The sequence below is a fragment of the Pseudorasbora parva genome, chromosome 14, assembly GCF_024679245.1.
Source record: "Pseudorasbora parva isolate DD20220531a chromosome 14, ASM2467924v1, whole genome shotgun sequence".
In the NCBI taxonomy this organism is placed as follows: Eukaryota; Metazoa; Chordata; class Actinopteri; order Cypriniformes; family Gobionidae; genus Pseudorasbora; species Pseudorasbora parva.
Genome location: NC_090185.1, coordinates 5,216,172 through 5,236,418, shown reverse-complemented (window position 1 = coordinate 5,236,418; position 20,247 = coordinate 5,216,172). Strand labels below are relative to the sequence as shown.

General features: G+C 43.5%; 1 protein-coding gene across 1 annotated transcript; it reads right to left on the bottom strand.

Annotated features, from left to right (window-relative positions):
• Positions 1 to 1,196: 1,196 nt before the first annotated feature.
• On the bottom strand, positions 1,197 to 19,769 carry timm44 (translocase of inner mitochondrial membrane 44 homolog (yeast)). The gene is made up of 13 exons (XM_067415297.1): positions 19,662 to 19,769; positions 19,034 to 19,141; positions 18,782 to 18,955; positions 13,917 to 13,997; positions 13,443 to 13,592; positions 13,163 to 13,299; positions 11,951 to 12,036; positions 11,596 to 11,688; positions 9,775 to 9,899; positions 9,648 to 9,698; positions 3,875 to 3,964; positions 3,211 to 3,321; positions 1,197 to 1,964 (listed from the first exon to the last, which is right to left on the bottom strand). Exons 1-13 carry the CDS (start codon positions 19,689 to 19,691, stop codon positions 1,845 to 1,847), a joined length of 1,356 nt encoding a protein of 451 aa, XP_067271398.1. The 5' UTR covers positions 19,692 to 19,769; the 3' UTR covers positions 1,197 to 1,844.
• Positions 19,770 to 20,247: the final 478 nt, after the last annotated feature.

Sequence of the window (20,247 nt, the reverse complement as noted above, 5' to 3'; positions counted from 1 at the left end):
AGGTTCAGGGGCAGGGGCAGTGTAGGGGGACAGAATATATGGTTTGTACAGCATAAAAACCATTACATCTATGGTGAGTCCCCAGAAAGATCCATGACGTGTATGTGTGTGTGTGTGTGTGTGTGTGTGTGTGTGTGTGTGTGTGTGTGTGTGTGTGTGTGTGTGTGTGTGTGTGTGTGTGTGTGTGTGTTGTTATATGAGCTGAATTAAAAGTCTTAAATGCAGTTATTAAAATATTTTTCTTAAAATAGCCTTTCTTTGAATAAAACCAATCGCCTTCATCTGACCAACAATTTGACAAGTAAATGGGTAGGAAAATGTTATTTTTCTTACCTGTGTTATTTCCACCTTCTTTCCAGGAATGTGATTTTTCATTTTTCACGTTTTCATTGAATGCATTCATCAGTTGAAGTCGATTCAGATCCGGAGATTCAACCTTAATTTTTCTCATGCATGTGAAATACATAATAAATTGTAGCCTGTCCTATTAATATTATTGAAGGGTATCGTATTTATATGTTCAAATTATAAAACAAACTCGTGATTTGAAGACGTCTTTCATTAGATATTGATAAGTTAGTAACACAAAAGTTATTTGCAATAGCTATTTAGATCATATTTTACTAGGCCTTGTTTATTTGCAATATATTGTCAATCTACAAAACAAACATTTTTTGCAAACACTTTCCATTATCACATTTTAAGGAATAACTAAATCCCCTTTTAAAATACAATATGGGTTTATTTTAGTACAATTTTCCGTTTGTCTGAGTTACAAAGTGTCAGGTTGTTAAGGCAGATTTTGGGCGGCTGTATTTTGCAAGTGTTGTTATGGAAATGGCATGCCATTGAGGGACGAAATAGGGACGTTCGCGAACTGGTCTGAACAAAATGTCCTCGGAACGTCCGCCAGCGAACGTTCCACCGCGGACCAAATGCGGACGTCCCCCGAAAGTCCGCGAGCGAACGTTCCACCGCGGACGAAATGCGGACGTCCCCCGAAAGTCCGCGAGCGAACGTTCCACCGCGGACCAAATGCGGACGTCCCCCGAAAGTCCGCGAGCGAACGTTACAAAGCGGACCAAATGCGGACGTCCGCCGAACGTCCGTCAGCGAACGTTACAACTCGGACCTACTGCGGACCTAAACGGACGTTCGCAACGTCCGGGGGACGTCCCTTGTTTGCTGGGTACATCAACCAGCAACTTATTTTTATACAAATGATACTGTCATTTTTGGAAACGACCTGCTATTTTAGCCCCACATGAGGCGGAAATTAATAAAAGACTATTTGATGGCTTGATAAGCATTGAACTCCTCCAGACACTCCGAAAGGAGAAAACCTTATGGCCGACCTTAAAGATACAGTCTGTCATTGATAAAACTACACAATCTGGCTAACAGGACCAAATCTTTAATAAATATGTCAAACTGCTGTAGGCGGTCTGTGAGTTCCAGACTGTATCCCGGTTTAAGACGCCTGGGGAGGTCTGGTTATCTTCAGATTCAATCCCATATAAATAAAGTACTTTTATTATAATTATTAAACATCGTTATTGATAGCTGTGTAGAATGGCACTTGTCAACCACTCGACCTAATCTTCCAGAACAGTTAGACAGACAGTACACACAAACATAAATGAGTCTTTCAGTCTTTCAGACTGATGGGGTTTCGGTCCAAAGGCGAAGTCCAAACGTCGGCCATTTTGGCTCAAACACGAACAACCCTGCGGTCGAGTCAGGGTTCCTGAAAGGGCTCTGGAAGAAACCACGGGGGGGCGGGGTTATGTAAAACAAGTGAATGTGTGTGGCCACGCCCCCCCGAGTCAGTTGTTGAAGCGTCTTCAGAGGATCTGCTCAGTGCTGGATGCGGAGATGTCCAGGAGTCTCCAGGCGGCGTATGGGTTCAGCTCGTCCTGATCTCGACACAACGCCCAGACGTACATCATCCGCAGAACCTTCCCCTGTGAAAGGGGCAGATTTATTCAGACACGACGGGAAATAAAACCGCTATCCACCTCTCCGTCTGTCAGACATTCTATCTATCTATCTATCCATCCATCCATCCATCCGTCCGTCCGTCTCTGTCAATCCATCCATCCATCCATCCATCCATCCATCCATCCATCCATCCATCCATCCATCCATCCGTCCATCCGTCCATCCGTCCATCCATCCATCCGTCCATCCATCCGTCCGTCCATCCATCCGTCCATCTCTCTGTCCATCCATCCATCCATCCATCCATCTCTCTGTCAATCCATCCATCTCTCTGTCAATCCATCCATCCATCTGTCAATCCATCCATCCATCCATCCATCCATCCATCCATCCATCTCTGCCAATCCATCCATCCATCTGTCCTTCTCTCTGCCTATCCATCCATCCATCCATCCATCCATCCATCTCTTCTGTCAATCCATCCATCCATCCATCCATCCATCCATCCATCCATCCATCCATCTCTTCTGTCAATCCATCCATCTCTCTCCATCCATCCATCCATCCATCTATCTCTGTCAATCCATCCATCTATCTCTGTCAATCCATCCATCCATCCATCCATCCATCCATCCATCCATCCATCCATCCATCCATCTCTGTCAATCAATCCATCCATCTTTCTGTCCATCCATCTATCCATCCAATCTTTCTATCTGTTGTTCCATCCGTCTATCTTTCAATCCATCCATCCATCCATCCATCCATCCATCCATCCATCCATCCGCCTATCCATCCATCCATCTATCTCTCTGTCAATCCATCATCCATTCATCTCTGTCAATCCATCATCTATTCATCTCTGTCAATCCATCCATCCATCTATCTCTCTGTCAATCAATCCATCCATCTTTCTGTCCATCCATCTTTCTGTCCATCATCCATCCATCCATCCATCCATCCATCCATCCATCCATCCATCCATCCGTCCCTCCGTGTATCTATCTAGAGCGTTTCTAATATCCACGACTGTCTGAACTCAATGTCTCGAGGCCAGTGGACTGGAATAATTGACTACAAACTTCTAATGTAAAAACATCCCTGGTGTGCCGTTACATTTGGCCCTTTAATAGATTTATACCCTGCAAACTGCACAGTCACGGCGGCTCCGAGGACCGAGTGAGCTCATCGGAGGGGTCGCCAGAGGTCAGGGCGCAGCTTAACGACACTAATGGCGAAGAGCCGTTCGTCATGCGAGCGCTTACTCACCGGGTCTCCCTCCACCACTTCACCCTTCATATTTCGGATAACCATCACCAGCTGAGCCTGGAAGGTGATGATGAGAACCGGACCCTGCTCCATCATCTTCCCCATGGCCAGCTTCAGGGGAACAAAACGGAAGTTAAAGGGTTAGTTCACCCAAAAATGAAGTGTCATTAACTCACACATTTTTATTTGAAGACTGAAAACAAACGCGGAAGAGAAGACAATGCTGAATAAAGTCGTAGTTTTTGTTATTTTTGGACCCAAATGTATTTTGGATGCTTCAAGAGACTCTAATTAACCCACTGATGTCTCATATGGACTACTGTGATGATGTTTTTATTCCCTTTCTGGACATGGACAGTATAGTGTGCATACACTTGCATACGCTCTCGGACTAAAAATAAAATATCTTAAACTGTGTGTGAAGATGAACGGAGGTCTTATGGGTGTGGAGCGACATTAGGGGGAGGAGTTAATGACAGACATTTCATTTTTGGGTGAACTAACCCTTTAATTTACGTGTCGTGATCTGGGAAATGTCATAATGAAATTTAGATGCTCTCCCGTCTGATTATTCTGCATTATAAGTCCATCAGGACGCTCTGATGGAGTTACTGAGCCATTATGGAGCAGCAGACGGATATTATGTCTTTCTTCCGGTACTTACATCGATGTTATCAATGTCCAGGATCTTGGAGTGAAACTGGAGGCCCATGGCTTTGGCCTGCTGGATGGGGTGAGCCAGCTGACTGTACGTCTGAAAACAGAACCAGTGAGAGTTTACCAGTCGAGCAACGTCACAGAAAACAGAACCAGTGAGAGTTTACCAGTCGAGCAATATCACAGAAAACAGAACCAGTGAGAGTTTACCAGTCGAGCAACGTCACAGAAAACAGAACCAGTGAGAGTTTACCAGTCGAGCAATATCACAGAAAACAGAACCAGTGAGAGTTTACCAGTCGAGCAACGTCACTGAAAACAGAACCCGTGAGAGTTAACCAGTCGAGCAACATCACAGAAAACAGAACCAGTGAGAGTTTACCAGTCGAGCAACGTCACAGAAAACTGAACCAGTGAGAGTTTACCAGTCGAGCAACGTCACAGAAAACAGAACCAGTGAGAGTTAACCAGTCGAGCAACATCACAGAAAACAGAACCAGTGAGAGTTAACCAGTCGAGCAACGTCACAGAAAACAGAACCAGTGAGAGTTAACCAGTCGAGCAACGTCACAGAAAACAGAACCAGTGAGAGTTAACCAGTCGAGCAACATCACAGAAAACAGAACCAGTGAGAGTTTACCAGTCGAGCAACATCACAGAAAACAGAACCAGTGAGAGTTTACCAGTCGAGCAACGTCACAGAAAACAGAACCAGTGAGAGTTAACCAGTCGAGCAACGTCACAGAAAACAGAACCAGTGAGAGTTAACCAGTCGAGCAACGTCACTGAAAACAGAACCAGTGAGAGTTTACCAGTCGAGCAACGTCACTGAAAACAGAACCAGTGAGAATTAACCAGTCGAGCAACGTCACTGAAAACAGAACCAGTGAGAGTTTACCAGTCGAGCAACATCACAGAAAACAGAACCAGTGAGAGTTAACCAGTCGAGCAACGTCACAGAAAACAGAACCAGTGAGAGTTAACCAGTCGAGCAACATCACAGAAAACAGAACCAGTGAGAGTTTACCAGTCGAGCAACATCACAGAAAACAGAACCAGTGAGAGTTAACCAGTCGAGCAACGTCACAGAAAACAGAACCAGTGAGAGTTAACCAGTCGAGCAACATCACAGAAAACAGAACCAGTGAGAGTTAACCAGTCGAGCAACGTCACAGAAAACAGAACCAGTGAGAGTTTACCAGTCGAGCAACGTCACAGAAAACAGAACCAGTGAGAGTTAACCAGTCGAGCAACGTCACAGAAAACAGAACCAGTGAGAGTTAACCAGTCGAGCAACGTCACAGAAAACAGAACCAGTGAGAGTTTACCAGTCGAGCAACGTCACAGAAAACAGAACCAGTGAGAGTTAACCAGTCGAGCAACGTCACAGAAAACAGAACCAGTGAGAGTTAACCAGTCGAGCAACGTCACAGAAAACAGAACCAGTGAGAGTTAACCAGTCGAGCAACGTCACTGAAAACAGAACCAGTGAGAGTTAACCAGTCGAGCAACATCACTGAAAACAGAACCAGTGAGAGTTAACCAGTCGAGCAACATCACAGAAAACAGAACCCGTGAGAGTTTACCAGTCGAGCAACGTCACAGAAAACAGAACCAGTGAGAGTTAACCAGTCGAGCAACGTCACAGAAAACAGAACCAGTGAGAGTTAACCAGTCGAGCAACATCACTGAAAACAGAACCAGTGAGAGTTAACCAGTCGAGCAACGTCACAGAAAACAGAACCAGTGAGAGTTTACCAGTCGAGCAACGTCACAGAAAACAGAACCAGTGAGAGTTTACCAGTCGAGCAACATCACAGAAAACAGAACCAGTGAGAGTTAACCAGTCGAGCAACGTCACAGAAAACAGAACCAGTGAGAGTTAAGCAGTCGAGCAACGTCACAGAAAACAGATCCAGTGAGAGTTAACCAGTCGAGCAACATCACAGAAAACAGAACCAGTGAGAGTTTACCAGTCGAGCAACATCACAGAAAACAGAACCAGTGAGAGTTTACCAGTCGAGCAACATCACAGAAAACAGAACCAGTGAGAGTTAACCAGTCGAGCAACATCACAGAAAACAGAACCAGTGAGAGTTTACCAGTCGAGCAATATCACAGAAAACAGAACCAGTGAGAGTTTACCAGTCGAGCAACGTCACAGAAAACAGAACCAGTGAGAGTTTACCAGTCGAGCAACATCACAGAAAACAGAACCAGTGAGAGTTAACCAGTCGAGCAACGTCACAGAAAACAGAACCAGTGAGAGTTTACCAGTCGAGCAACGTCACAGAAAACAGAACCAGTGAGAGTTAAGCAGTCGAGCAACATCACAGAAAACAGATCCAGTGAGAGTTAACCAGTCGAGCAACATCACAGAAAACAGATCCAGTGAGAGTTAACCAGTCGAGCAACATCACAGAAAACAGATCCAGTGAGAGTTTACCAGTCGAGCAACGTCACAGAAAACAGAACCAGTGAGAGTTAACCAGTCGAGCAACATCACAGAAAACAGAACCAGTGAGAGTTTACCAGTCGAGCAACGTCACAGAAAACAGAACCAGTGAGAGTTTACCAGTCGAGCAACATCACAGAAAACAGAACCAGTGAGAGTTAACCAGTCGAGCAACATCACAGAAAACAGAACCAGTGAGAGTTTACCAGTCGAGCAATATCACAGAAAACAGAACCAGTGAGAGTTTACCAGTCGAGCAACGTCACAGAAAACAGAACCAGTGAGAGTTTACCAGTCGAGCAACATCACAGAAAACAGAACCAGTGAGAGTTTACCAGTCGAGCAACGTCACAGAAAACAGAACCAGTGAGAGTTAAGCAGTCGAGCAACATCACAGAAAACAGAACCAGTGAGAGTTAACCAGTCGAGCAACATCACAGAAAACTGATCCAGTGAGAGTTAACCAGTCGAGCAACGTCACAGAAAACAGAACCAGTGAGAGTTTACCAGTCGAGCAACATCACAGAAAACAGAACCAGTGAGAGTTTACCAGTCGAGCAACATCACAGAAAACAGAACCAGTGAGAGTTTACCAGTCGAGCAACGTCACAGAAAACAGAACCAGTGAGAGTTTACCAGTCGAGCAACGTCACAGAAAACAGAACCGGTGAGAGTTTACCAGTCGAGCAACGTCACAGAAAACAGAACCAGTGAGAGTTAAGCAGTCGAGCAACATCACAGAAAACAGAACCAGTGAGAGTTAACCAGTCGAGCAACGTCACAGAAAACAGAACCAGTGAGAGTTAACCAGTCGAGCAACATCACAGAAAACAGATCCAGTGAGAGTTAAGCAGTCGAGCAACATCACAGAAAACAGAACCAGTGAGAGTTAACCAGTCGAGCAACGTCACAGAAAACAGAACCAGTGAGAGTTAACCAGTCGAGCAACATCACAGAAAACAGATCCAGTGAGAGTTAACCAGTCGAGCAACATCACAGAAAACAGAACCAGTGAGAGTTAAGCAGTCGAGCAACATCACAGAAAACAGATCCAGTGAGAGTTTACCAGTCGAGCAACGTCACAGAAAACAGAACCAGTGAGAGTTAACCAGTCGAGCAACGTCACAGAAAACAGAACCAGTGAGAGTTAAGCAGTCGAGCAACATCACAGAAAACAGATCCAGTGAGAGTTTACCAGTCGAGCAACATCACAGAAAACAGATCCAGTGAGAGTTAACCAGTCGAGCAACGTCACAGAAAACAGAACCAGTGAGAGTTTACCAGTCGAGCAACATCACAGAAAACAGATCCAGTGAGAGTTAACCAGTCGAGCAACGTCACAGAAAACTGAACCAGTGAGAGTTTACCAGTCGAGCAACGTCACAGAAAACAGAACCAGTGAGAGTTTACCAGTCGAGCAACATCACAGAAAACAGATCCAGTGAGAGTTAACCAGTCGAGCAACGTCACAGAAAACAGATCCAGTGAGAGTTTACCAGTCGAGCAACATCACAGAAAACAGATCCAGTGAGAGTTAACCAGTCGAGCAACGTCACAGAAAACTGAACCAGTGAGAGTTTACCAGTCGAGCAACGTCACAGAAAACAGAACCAGTGAGAGTTTACCAGTCGAGCAACATCACAGAAAACAGATCCAGTGAGAGTTAACCAGTCGAGCAACATCACAGAAAACAGAACCAGTGAGAGTTAACCAGTCGAGCAACATCACAGAAAACAGAACCAGTGAGAGTTTACCAGTCGAGCAACATCACAGAAAACAGATCCAGTGAGAGTTTACCAGTCGAGCAACGTCACAGAAAACAGAACCAGTGAGAGTTTACCAGTCGAGCAACATCACAGAAAACAGAACCAGTGAGAGTTTACCAGTCGAGCAACGTCACAGAAAACAGAACCAGTGAGAGTTAACCAGTCGAGCAACATCACAGAAAACAGATCCAGTGAGAGTTAACCAGTCGAGCAACATCACAGAAAACAGAACCAGTGAGAGTTAACCAGTCGAGCAACATCACAGAAAACAGAACCAGTGAGAGTTAACCAGTCGAGCAACATCACAGCATGACTTTGTGTAAACATACACAGCACTTTCTAAAGCCAAGTGGTGTGTTATCTGTGCGCATTTTGAGCTATCCGAGTGTATGTCTATGCCGTGTGATTCTGCGTAAATGTCTACGCCGAAACTAACCATTATGAGTGTCTGTGGGTCCACAATGATAAATAATAATAAATTATGTTTTTGTGAAAATGTAAAAATGCTGAATGTTTCTTGTGATGGGTAGGTTTAGGGGCAGTGTGTGTGTGTGTGTGTGTGTGTGTGTGATGGGTAGGTTTAGGGGTAGGGGCAGTGTGTGTGTGTGTGTGTGATGGGTAGGTTTAGGGGTAGGGGCAGTGTGTGTGTGTGTGTGTGTGTGTGTGTGTGTGTGTGTGTGTGATGGGGTAGGTTTAGGGGTAGGGGCAGTGTGTGTGTGTGTGTGTGTGTGTGTGTGTGTGTGTGTGTGTGTGTGTGTGTGTGTGTGTGTGTGTGATGGGGTAGGGGCAGTGTGTGTGTGTGTGTGATGGGGTAGGTTTAGGGGTAGGGGCAGTGTGTGTTTGTGTGTGTGTGTGTGTGTGTGTGATGGGTAGGTTTAGGGGTAGGGGCAGTGTGTGTGTGTGTGTGTGTGTGTTATGGGTAGGTTTAGTGGTAGGGGCAGTGTGTGTTTTTGTGTGTGTGTGTGTGTGTGTGTGTGTGTGTGTGTGTGTGATGGGTAGGTTTAGGGGTAGGGGCAGTGTGTGTGTGTGTGTGTGTGTGTGTGTGTGTGTGTGTGTGTGTGTGATGGGTAGGTTTAGGGGTAGGGGCAGTGTGTGTGTGTGTGATGGGTAGGTTTAGGGGTAGGGGCAGTGTGTGTGTGTGTGTGTGTGTGTGTGTGTGTGTGTGTGTGTGTGTGTGTGAGTGTGTGTGATGGGTAGGTTTAGGGGTAGGGGCAGTGTGTGTGTGTGTGTGTGTGTGTGTGTGATGGGTAGGTTTAGGGGTAGGGGCAGTGTGTGTGTGTGTGTGTGTGTGTGTGTGTGTGTGTGTGTGTGTGATGGGTAGGTTTAGGGGTAGGGGCAGTGTGTGTGTGTGTGTGTGTGTGTGTGTGTGTGTGTGTGTGTGTGTGTGTGTGTGTGTGTGTGTGTGTTGGGTAGGTTTAGGGGTAAGGGCAGTGTGTGGCGTATAGCGTATGCCATTTTGCTGTGCTAACCCTAGCGCGCCAAAATGGCATACGGATCGGCGTGTCATACAGCCGCCATTTCATGAGATCGGTGGAGTGGAGATAACAGCAGACACTCACGGCCTCGTAGCACCAGTCCTTCAGCACGTCCAGCTCGCCCTGGATCATGGCCTGCAAACAGAGCACATGCTCAGTGAGTGTCCCTTCGGTGGGTTGAGCGATGCATGCTGGGATGTGTGTCCCTCACCTCTAGGATGTTGGGGATGATGTCTCGCTCGCACTGCTTGAGGAACGAATCCTTGTCGAAATTTGGATCCACCTTCAGGATCTCAGTCAGAACTTCAGACATCTCGGTTTTAGAGAATAAACCGCCTGAGGACAGACGAGGAAGGGTTTGGTGACGGAGATTCAACTGTCTGTCTATTTTATCCATCCATCCATCCATCCATCCATCCAATCCATCCATCCATCTTTCTATCTGTCCATCCATCCGTCTGTCTGTCTATCTATTTATCTATCATTTAAACTCATCTATCTATCTATCTATCTATCTATCTATCTATCTATCTATCTATCTATCTATCTATCTATCTATCTATCTATCTATCTATCTATCTATCTATCTATCTATCATTTAAACTCATCTATCTATCTATCTATCTATCTATCTATCTATCTATCTATCTATCTATCTATCTATCTATCTATCTGTCCATCCATCCATCCGTCTGTCTGTCTGTCTGTCTGTCTGTCTATCTATCTATCCATCCATCCGTCCATCTTTCTATTTATCTGTCCATCCATCCATCTGTCTGTCTGTCTATCTATCTATCTATCTATCTATCTATCTATCTATCTATCTATCTATCTATCTATCTATCTACCCATCTTTCTATCTATCTGTCCATCCATCCATCCATCTTTCTATCTGTCCATCCATCCATCCATCCATCCATCTTTCTATCTGTCCATCCATCCAGCCATCTTTCTATCTGTCCATCCATCCATCCGTCCGTCCGTCCGTCTGTCTATCTATCTATCTATCTATCCATCTTTCTATCTGTCCATCCATCCATCCGTCTGTCTGTCTGTCCATCCGTCCGTCTGTCTGTCTGTCTGTCTGTCTATCTATCTATCTATCTATCTATCTATCTATCTATCTATCTATCTATCTATCTATCTATCTATCTATCTATCTATCCATCTTTCTATCTGTCCATCCATCCATCCATCCGTCTGTCTGTCTGTCTATCTATCCATCCATCGTCCATCTTTCTATTTATCTGTCCATCCATCCATCCGTCTGTCTGTCTATCTATCTATCTATCTACCCATCTTTCTATCTATCTGTCCATCCACCCATCCATCTTTCTATCTGTCCATCCATCCATCCATCTTTCTATCTGTCCATCCATCCGTCCGTCCGTCCGTCCGTCCGTCTGTCTATCTATCTCCATCTTTCTATCTGTCCATCCATCCATCCGTCTGTCTGTCTGTCTATCTGTCCATCCGTCCGTCTGTCTGTCTGTCTATCTATCTATCCATCTTTCTATCTGTCCATCCATCCATCCATCCGTCTGTCTGTCTATCTATCCATCCATCCGTCCATCTTTCTATTTATCTGTCCATCCATCCCTCCATCTTTCTATCTGTCCATCCGTCCGTCCGTCCGTCTGTCTATCTATCTATCCATCTTTCTATCTGTCCATCCATCCATCCGTCTGTCTGTCTGTCTATCTGTCCATCCGTCTGTCTGTCTATCCATCTTTCTATCTATCTGTCCATCCATCCATCCATCCATCTTTCTATCTATCCATCCATCTTTCTATCTGTCCATCCATCCATCCGTCCGTCCATCTGTCTATCTAATGTTAATCTATCCATCCATCCATCCATCTTTCTATCTGTCCATCCTGTCTATCTATGACTGTCTCTAACAATTGAGATTTTACTTTTCATAGCTGCAAGTTATTTTGTAATTGGATCTTTATCATCTCAACATGTTAGCTATTTCTCATCATTGTGGGTTTCTAGAATCTATCGAGCATAAACACAGCGGCGTCTCTACCGATGATGTCGGTCATTTTGTCTGTGACGGCGCGGGACGCTCTGATGAAGGCATTGTCACTCTCATCATACTTCATCTTCATCTCAAAGAACCCTGAAGAGAAGAAAAGCACATGAAGTGACTCAGCTCAATAACTCGGCACATGCATCTCACATCACGGTTTGGGAAGACGCAGCCTTTCCCTCAGGAAAAGCATCTGGTCGTGAAGGGAACAGTCTCTGAGCCTCATATTCACTGCGCTAAACAATGCAGTGAACTCTTCAACCACCACCTATCATCCAGATCCGCTCCAGAACGCAGCAGCAGATCTCAGCGCCATCTGTTGGACAGAAGTGTGCACTGCAGCTCAACTCACTGTTAAAAACAGCATTGTTGTCCTTGAAGTCCTTCCACTGCTGATACCATTTAGAGTCCTTGTGAAGCACAACACCCATCGCCTCCCTTCAAGACAAAAAAACCCACTATGTTAAGATGCTATTAATGAGTAAATGCTTCAAAGTTATTATATACATACATATATACATACACACCAATTTATTAGGCATTACATTATAACCACCTTCCTCAAACCATTCCTGAAGCATTTGTGCTTTGTGTCAGGAGCATTATCCTGCTGGAAGAGCCAAAGCCACCAGAATACCGTTTCCATGAAAGGCTGAACATGGTCTCAGCAATGCTTAGGTAGGTGGAGCGTGTCAAGTAACATCCACATGGATGGAGGACCCAAGGTTTCCCAGCAGAACATTGGCCAAAGCACCACACTGCCTCCGCCGGCTCGCCTTCTTCCCATAGTGCATCCTGGGGCCATGTGTTCCCCAGGTAAGCCACACACACACACACCCGGACATCCACGTGATGTAAAAGAAAACGTGATTCCTCAGACCAGGCCACCTTCTTCCATTGCTCCGTGGTCCAGTTCTGATGCTCACGTGCCACTGTTGGTGCTTTCGGCGGGGTCAGAGGTCACCCTGACTGGTCAGCAGCTATGCCGCCCCGTACGCCTCAAACTGAGCTGCTCTGTGTATTCTGACAGCTTTCTATCAGAACCAGCATTAACTTCTGGAGCAGTTTGAGCTCCAGTAGCTCGTCTGTTTGATCGGACCACACGGGCCAGCCTTCGCTCCCCACGTGCATCAATGAGCCTTGGCCGCCCATGAGCCTGTGGCCGGTTCTCCACTGTTCCTTCCTTGGAGCACTTTTGATAGATACTGACCACTGCAGACCGGGAACAGCCCACAAGAGCTGCAGTTTTGGAGATGCTCTGACCCAGTCGTCTAGCCCTCACAATCTGGCTCTTGTCAAACTCGCTCAAATCCTTACGCTTGCCCATTTTTCCTGCTTCTAACACATCAACTTTGAGGACAAAATGTTCACTTGCTGCCTAATATATCCCACCCACTAACAGGAGCCGTGATGGAGAGATCATCAGTGTTATTCACTTCACCTGTTAGTGGTCATAATGTTATGCCTAATTGGTGTATACGTAATGTATACAATTACATTAAATACGTCTGTGAAAATGTATTTACAACATAAAATAAACATCTCAACATCATAATAGACCTACTCGTTGGCCTCGAAGACTTTGGCTTCAGCGCCTCCTGCCTTGGATGAGAAATCGTTCCTCTTCCTCAGTCGGCTGGGCGGCCGGTATGAGCCGCTTTCTCCAAGCTCACCGATCTCTTTCTTCACGCTCTCCACGCCCTGAACACACAGATCACGCAGGCGTAAGGGCTGAAGCTATCACAGTGTCCATTTCATCCACTTTCACAACACGTACGTGAGAGAACTCATCGCTTATGATATGAACAATATTTAAACCAAAGCCTCAGCATGGCAGTAGAGACCTGTGAGATCGCCCGAAATGCTCCGGTCTTTCCCAGTTTTTCCCCACCCTTAGACACCGTCTCTGCCGACTGCTTGGCCGTTTTGGCAGCCTCCTCCATGCCTTCCTTGATCTTCTTTCCGATGTCCGAGCGACCCACCTCTTCCAAACCCTGAGGAGAAACACACAGAATTAGCATTTTCCAAGAGAAATATGTCCAGTTTTAATATCAACTACAAGTAACGTCACACAACACTGAGCAGTTTACTTTAGTTTTAATGAGTGTTTTCCACACAAAATCAGAACAGAATCCAATAGATGGTTTTGAAATGTAATCCTTCGCCGAGCATCACAATACTGCAGCGTAAACACTCTGCAGAAACATGACGTTCAGCACTTATGTAAATGAAAACACTCTCCGGATGAATAAATAAATACAGATATCCTCTGAAAGTGCATGTCAAGACACCCTGATACCGCAGCAATTCCCACGCACCTCCTTCACCGTCTCTGATATCGTGCCCAGAGTTTTCTTCAAGACGTCAGAAGTTTTGGCTGTTTCAGACTCGATGGTTTTCTGGAAGATACCAACAAAAACACAATTCAGCACAATTTCACAGGAATCAGCTATTTTATAACAACTGTCATGTTAATATTAGGGCTGTCAATGTCAACACATGCGAATAATTCAAAATTAAATTATTTATCGCAAATAAATTACTGAAGCGCGCAAAATTGCATCATTAAATGGGGACCTGTTATGTAAAATTCACTTTTACGTGGTGTTTGAACTATGAGTCGGCAGTGTTACACAACCACACTATAATGGTAAAAATCCACCCACTCCTCTATTTTAATCCCCATAAAATTCATCCCCTAAGCACAAACGTGTGACCTATTGCCTTCATACTCCATTCATTTCAATCAAACGATGTTCAGTTTTAGACAAAGAATGAAAACGAATAGAAGAAGCCAAATGATGTCCCGTTACCTCTAAAAAGGAAATAAACTTTGACATGCTTGTTTAGCATCTTCTATGTGATTATTAAAAACACATTTAAAGGGGGCCTATTATATAAAATTCACTTGTACGTTGTGTTTTAACTATAAATGAGTTGGCAGTGTTACACAACCACACTATAATGGTGAAAATCCACCCACTCCTCTATTTTAATCCCCATAAATCATAAGATGTGCCTCAGGACAAGGTCGTCTGCAGATTCTAGTAGTGTGACGGCACATTGATTAAGCCCCGCCCACTACTGCTAACTGACCCCGCCCCTATAAGCATAGCTCCGCCCCCAGTGAGCTGTACACAGTCCGCCATGTTTATCTCCTCGCCAGAGCGTTCAAGTAAGAAATGTTTTCTTATTAAAGCTGCTAAAGTTATTCAGTCGAGAGCAGTGAGTGAGTTTTTCTTGTGTTGGTTGATTCATATTATGTGTATATTAGATCTGTGTATATTTACAGTATATCATCACTTTAATACACAGATCTAATATACACACGTGATTTATTTACCTTCACAAACATAACCGACTGTGTTTGTGTGAACTGTGTGTGTGTGTTTGACAGTTTAAGTGCAATAAGACATGAAAGAGAACTTAGTTTAATACTCACAGGACGCTCCGTCTGACACAACTTTCTGTGTGTGTGCGCTTCGAGTGTGTGTGCTCAGAGAACCATATATCAGATGTTTAGACTAATATGGCTGTAAAACGCATCAGATCATAAACTTTCATGATGAAGAAGAACTGAACGAACCAAACAGAGGTTTTAGTTTTTGAAAGAGTATCGGAGGCACGAGCTGTACAGGCCCCGCCCTCTTCTGGAAAAAGGGGGCGGGGACCGGCAGCTAATTTGCATTTAAAGATACACGCACAAAAAAGGCATGTTTTTCCTTCTACTCAAAAATGAGCATTTACAACATGATCTGTGGGGTATTTTAAGCTGAAACTTCACACACACATTAATAATATAATATGAATACACCAGACACGCCATATTGTTGACCCATAAATGATATAATATAATATATATAATATAAACAAGTATGCGCAGTGTTGTAGTACTCAAGACCGGTCTTGGTCTTGAAAGCGGTCTTAAAGGGATCCCTTGGTGTTGAGACTTGTATGGCTTAATATAACATAAATTATGTCTATCTGAAATATGTAGTAGAAAACCCATGAAAGATCTACGTTATTTAAAAAAATCGATTTCAAATTGGGACCATGGGTGGCGCCATTTTGTTTACGTTCTAGGGTGATGACGTAGAATGGTTGCACTCGGCAATCAGCTGGCGCTACCCGTAGCTATTTTTACCACAACGCAACTCGAAAATTGTTTCAGAGTTAAACAAAACCAATGAATTGCTTTGTAATTATACTTAAAACACACTCAAACATACATGTGCACACAAACTCACCTACACAAGTCACAAACAGATCGGCGGGCGCGCACACACACCTGACAGACTGCGCTTTTTGAAAGAGTAACAGAGCTGTAAGGCCCCGCCCTCTTCTGAAAAAAGGGGGCGGGGACCAGCAACTCATTTGCATTTAAAGATACATGCACCAAAACAGCATGTTTTTCCTTCCACTCAAAAATGGACATTTACAACATGATCTGTGGGGTATTTTGAGCTGAAACATCACACACACATTCTGAGGACGCCGGAGACTTATATTACATCTTGGAAAGTTTTCAGTTCAGTGATCCAGTGAGTGAATGCACAATCGGTCCAAAACAGCGCTAACTTAAAGAAAACCAGGCTGACTACATCATCAGAGATGGCAGAGAGAACAGTGACAGCTTTCACTCCAGTGCGTGTTTCGCTTTAAAACACGAGCTCTGTCATAGTCTGTGATTGTTTCTGAGCAGCCTGAGCCTGTGTGCATCTCGCTGGGTGAAATAAAGACAGCACGAAACACCTAGCTGTTTTGTCAGATGATACAAAAACTTAGCCTGGCTCTGCCCTCCTATGTACTTCCGTTCAATTTTCATTTTCCAGTACTACGTCTGGGACTGCTGTGTAGTCTTAGGTTTTCTCCGAACAAATTTTGACTGGTCCAAACAGTGAACAGAGGGAGTGGCTGAGAACGATGACGTTGATGTCGAGCGCTAGTTTGAGTTGTAGTTCAGTAATGGCGGCGGAGAAAGAAGCAAACTAAACCATTCATTGCATTGTGGCACCGCTGCCGAATATCCAGAAGTTAAAGCCGGAGCAATAACAGTCTTTGCTGGGGTTTGTTGGTGGCCATGATGTTGTGGCCCTCCAACAGGGTAAACTCGGGAAAAGTTTGATTTTCCAGATCGCTTCGTTAGTGATGAAGGAGTTGGCTGAAGCTATTCGGACGGTAACTGTTTCTCGTGGGGTCGGAAGGTATTGCCATCATTTAAGTTACAGGGACTGGTCAGTTATTTTATTGCCGTCCGTCTCTAACCACCCGTGTTAAAATCCCCGGCCGAGTTACCTACTGCTTTTGACAAACGCAAGGTCGTGTTGATGTAACAGCTGTCCGAATCCACATCTCTGAGTTTTCAACAATATATCACTTCAAAATTCACTGTTTGTAATCATTTTTGACCACTGCAGAACACCGTACGGGTGCTTTGCTGTTATTAGGATGCATTTCTAGACTTGTGTTTCCTTAAAATGCAGGCAAGTATTTAGAAGAGCAATATATTGCATCACCGCACAAACAAATGAAAATAAAAGCACTTAAACATTTGAATTGGTCCGTTATTTAGCAGCATTTATTATCATACCAAGCATATGACAATTTATTTACAGCATACAATGATGTTACGGACCACGTGAGCGCCGCGTTCCCGATCACAGAACTCTCCTCTCCACCGTGACGTGAATAAATCACAATCCGAATGCACGAGTTTTAGGTTTTATCCTATAGTTTTATTACTGAGGTGGCATGCACATGTGCACTTTTATTTTGTCGGATTTCCATGAGTGAAACAGGTGAAGGGCGCATGACATACGTCACGACCAAACGTTAGCGATTGGTTATGGCAGATCCAGAGTGGCTCAGGGCAGATCCAATAGTTTTAAACCTCAACAGGGTGCCCGCCTTCGCGGAAATAAACCCTTGTCAATGGAGAGTGGCCAGACTCTATGTACAATTGAAATGTACGAGAGTCTGGTAAAACCAGGCTAACAAAAACTATGGCTGGATAAAGAAAACCAGCGTCTCGAGGATTGCAATCAAGGTAAAGACGAATGCGGTGTCAAACCGTAAACACAAGGGTCCGCTATTATGATGCACAAATGAAAAAAGTGAAACCGATCATCGGCAGGTGGCTGGACGCAGTACAGCTCATAAAGCCCACCCTCTCCATGTCATATAATGGGACATAGACAAACTAAACAATCAAACTACACTTTGGTATAATACCATAATTTTAAGAGGCGCTTATTGGCCTTTGCGCATGTTTTGGGCTCCTTCAAAAGGCAATATTATGTCACGACATACCAAAATGCTGGTTCATTGATGTCATCCAGGAATGACATTAGAGAATTCATGTTTTTGTTTGTCATAAAAATTTAAATAAGCCTATATTTGTAGGTTTTATTGAAAATGGTCAATACAATAATGCCCAAGTCGATTTAGTCGTGTTTTTGTATTCAGATTTGAATCCAAAATTACATTTTGGGACTTTTGAGCTCACGGGGGAAGTCAAGTCATTTCATGTAATTTAGAGTATTTTAAAAAAATCTACATATATAAAAAAAATTATGAATACACCAGACTGGATATTCTGGCCCACAAGTGAATCGATTCATGATTTGTATCACCAATCTCACATGACTTCAGCAGTTTGACACGCGATCCGAATCATTGATCGATTCACTGATTCATATCCGTTTGAATCTTTATTTGAGGATTGAACACAAACGCGGAAGAGAAGACAATGCTGAATAAAGTCGTAGTTTTTGTTATTTTTGGACCCAAATGTATTTTGGATGCTTCAAGAGACTCTAATTAACCCACTGATGTCTAATATGGACTACTGTGATGATGTTTTTATTCCCTTTCTGGACATGGACAGTATAGTGTGCATACACTTGCATACGCTCTCAGACTAAATATAAAATATCTTAAACTGTGTGTGAAGATGAACGGAGGTCTTACGGGTGTGGAACGACATTAGGGAGAGGAGTTAATGACAGACATTTCATTTTTGGGTGAACTAACGCTTTAACCCCTCAAAGTCTTGGTCTTGTCTTGGTGTCAGCACACACTGCTCTCTGTATTGGATTAGGTGGTCTTAACTACAACACTAAGCATGTGATTAAAAATGTGAACATATTGACAGCCCTAGTGAATATGCAACACTCGTACTCACATATTTCCTCCTGGCTTGCTTGAGGGCTTCAGATTCTTCTAGTTTCATGGCCTCCTCGCGGAACTTCTTGATGTTCTCCTTCATCTCCTTGTTCTTGCTCAGTTCCTGCTTGAGATTGTCCATAAACTCTCCCAGGAAGCCCTTGCGACCGCCGCTGGAGGACATAAACCTCGCCTGTACATCACACGCATGTGAAAAACATGGTAAATTCCCAAATCTCCCCCCAAACCCCCATTGAAACACCACACTCACCTGCGCCGTACTGGCCGCCGGGCCACATATCCTGTACGCGTGAGCTCTGTCGTATATCGCTGCATACTGACGAGTGGCGAAGAGCGCAGGACTTCTCCTGACACACAACTGAGCACAACTTAATACAGTCAATTTCATAATTATGAAGGGAAAACACCAGATAAACATGTTCAGGTGTGTTTTCTGACGCTGATGTCACTTACAAACAAGACATTATACACACATAACTCATATTTCATAAAATCAGATAGCACTCCAAAGAATACCATAGTATTTCCATAATACAGGACTAAAAAACATGGTAAAACCATGGTATTTTATGGTTGAGAGGTGTAAACACACGTCTGTGATTTACATGCACTCTTATGTTGTGACTTACACATAAATAATGTAATTTGCAAGAGCTTTATTAGTTATGTTATAATATTTAATGTTCCATCGAGGCCAGAATCATGTTTCATCAGCATGACTGGTGAATCTATTCATATTTCTCCATTAAACACATACTAGTTGTAGTGAATCAAACGCACGCTTGTGCTGCTTTAATCGCAAACATTACGTTGATCTTGGCGATATTCATCGCGCTGTTGATGGCCGCTTAAAAAACGGTTTAATATGAGAAACTCACCTGGTAACACTGACACAAGGAGGCCGCCATCTTGGAAGCGCTGCGAGTGACCCGTTTGGCTGGTGACCTTGCGACGCAACTCCGGGGGAGGAGCAACGTCAGGAAGCAGCCAATGAACAGGCGCCTGTTATCTGACGTGTCACAAGTATGAAATACATATATATATATATATATATATATATATATATATATATATATATATATATATATATATATATATATATATATATATATATATATATATATATATATATATATATATATATACACACTAAATTATTATTTCTCAGTATCTTTTCACTAATTGTTTTAATAAAACAAATGTTTTTGTTAATTGCTTGTTTCTTATTTGAATATATTTCTTACAATAATTTTATTTAAATTCTTAAAAATATCATTGATTTGTTGTTAATCTTTGTAAAGGTTAGTAAAATTAATTTAATATGTCCAAAACACTTTATGTGATTGCGATGTAATGCCTCAAATTATAATGTTCAGATCATTTTAAATTCTCATTTGTATTTTCCCATTAACATATGGAACACACACACACACACACATTTAATTATATCATTTCATATTAATT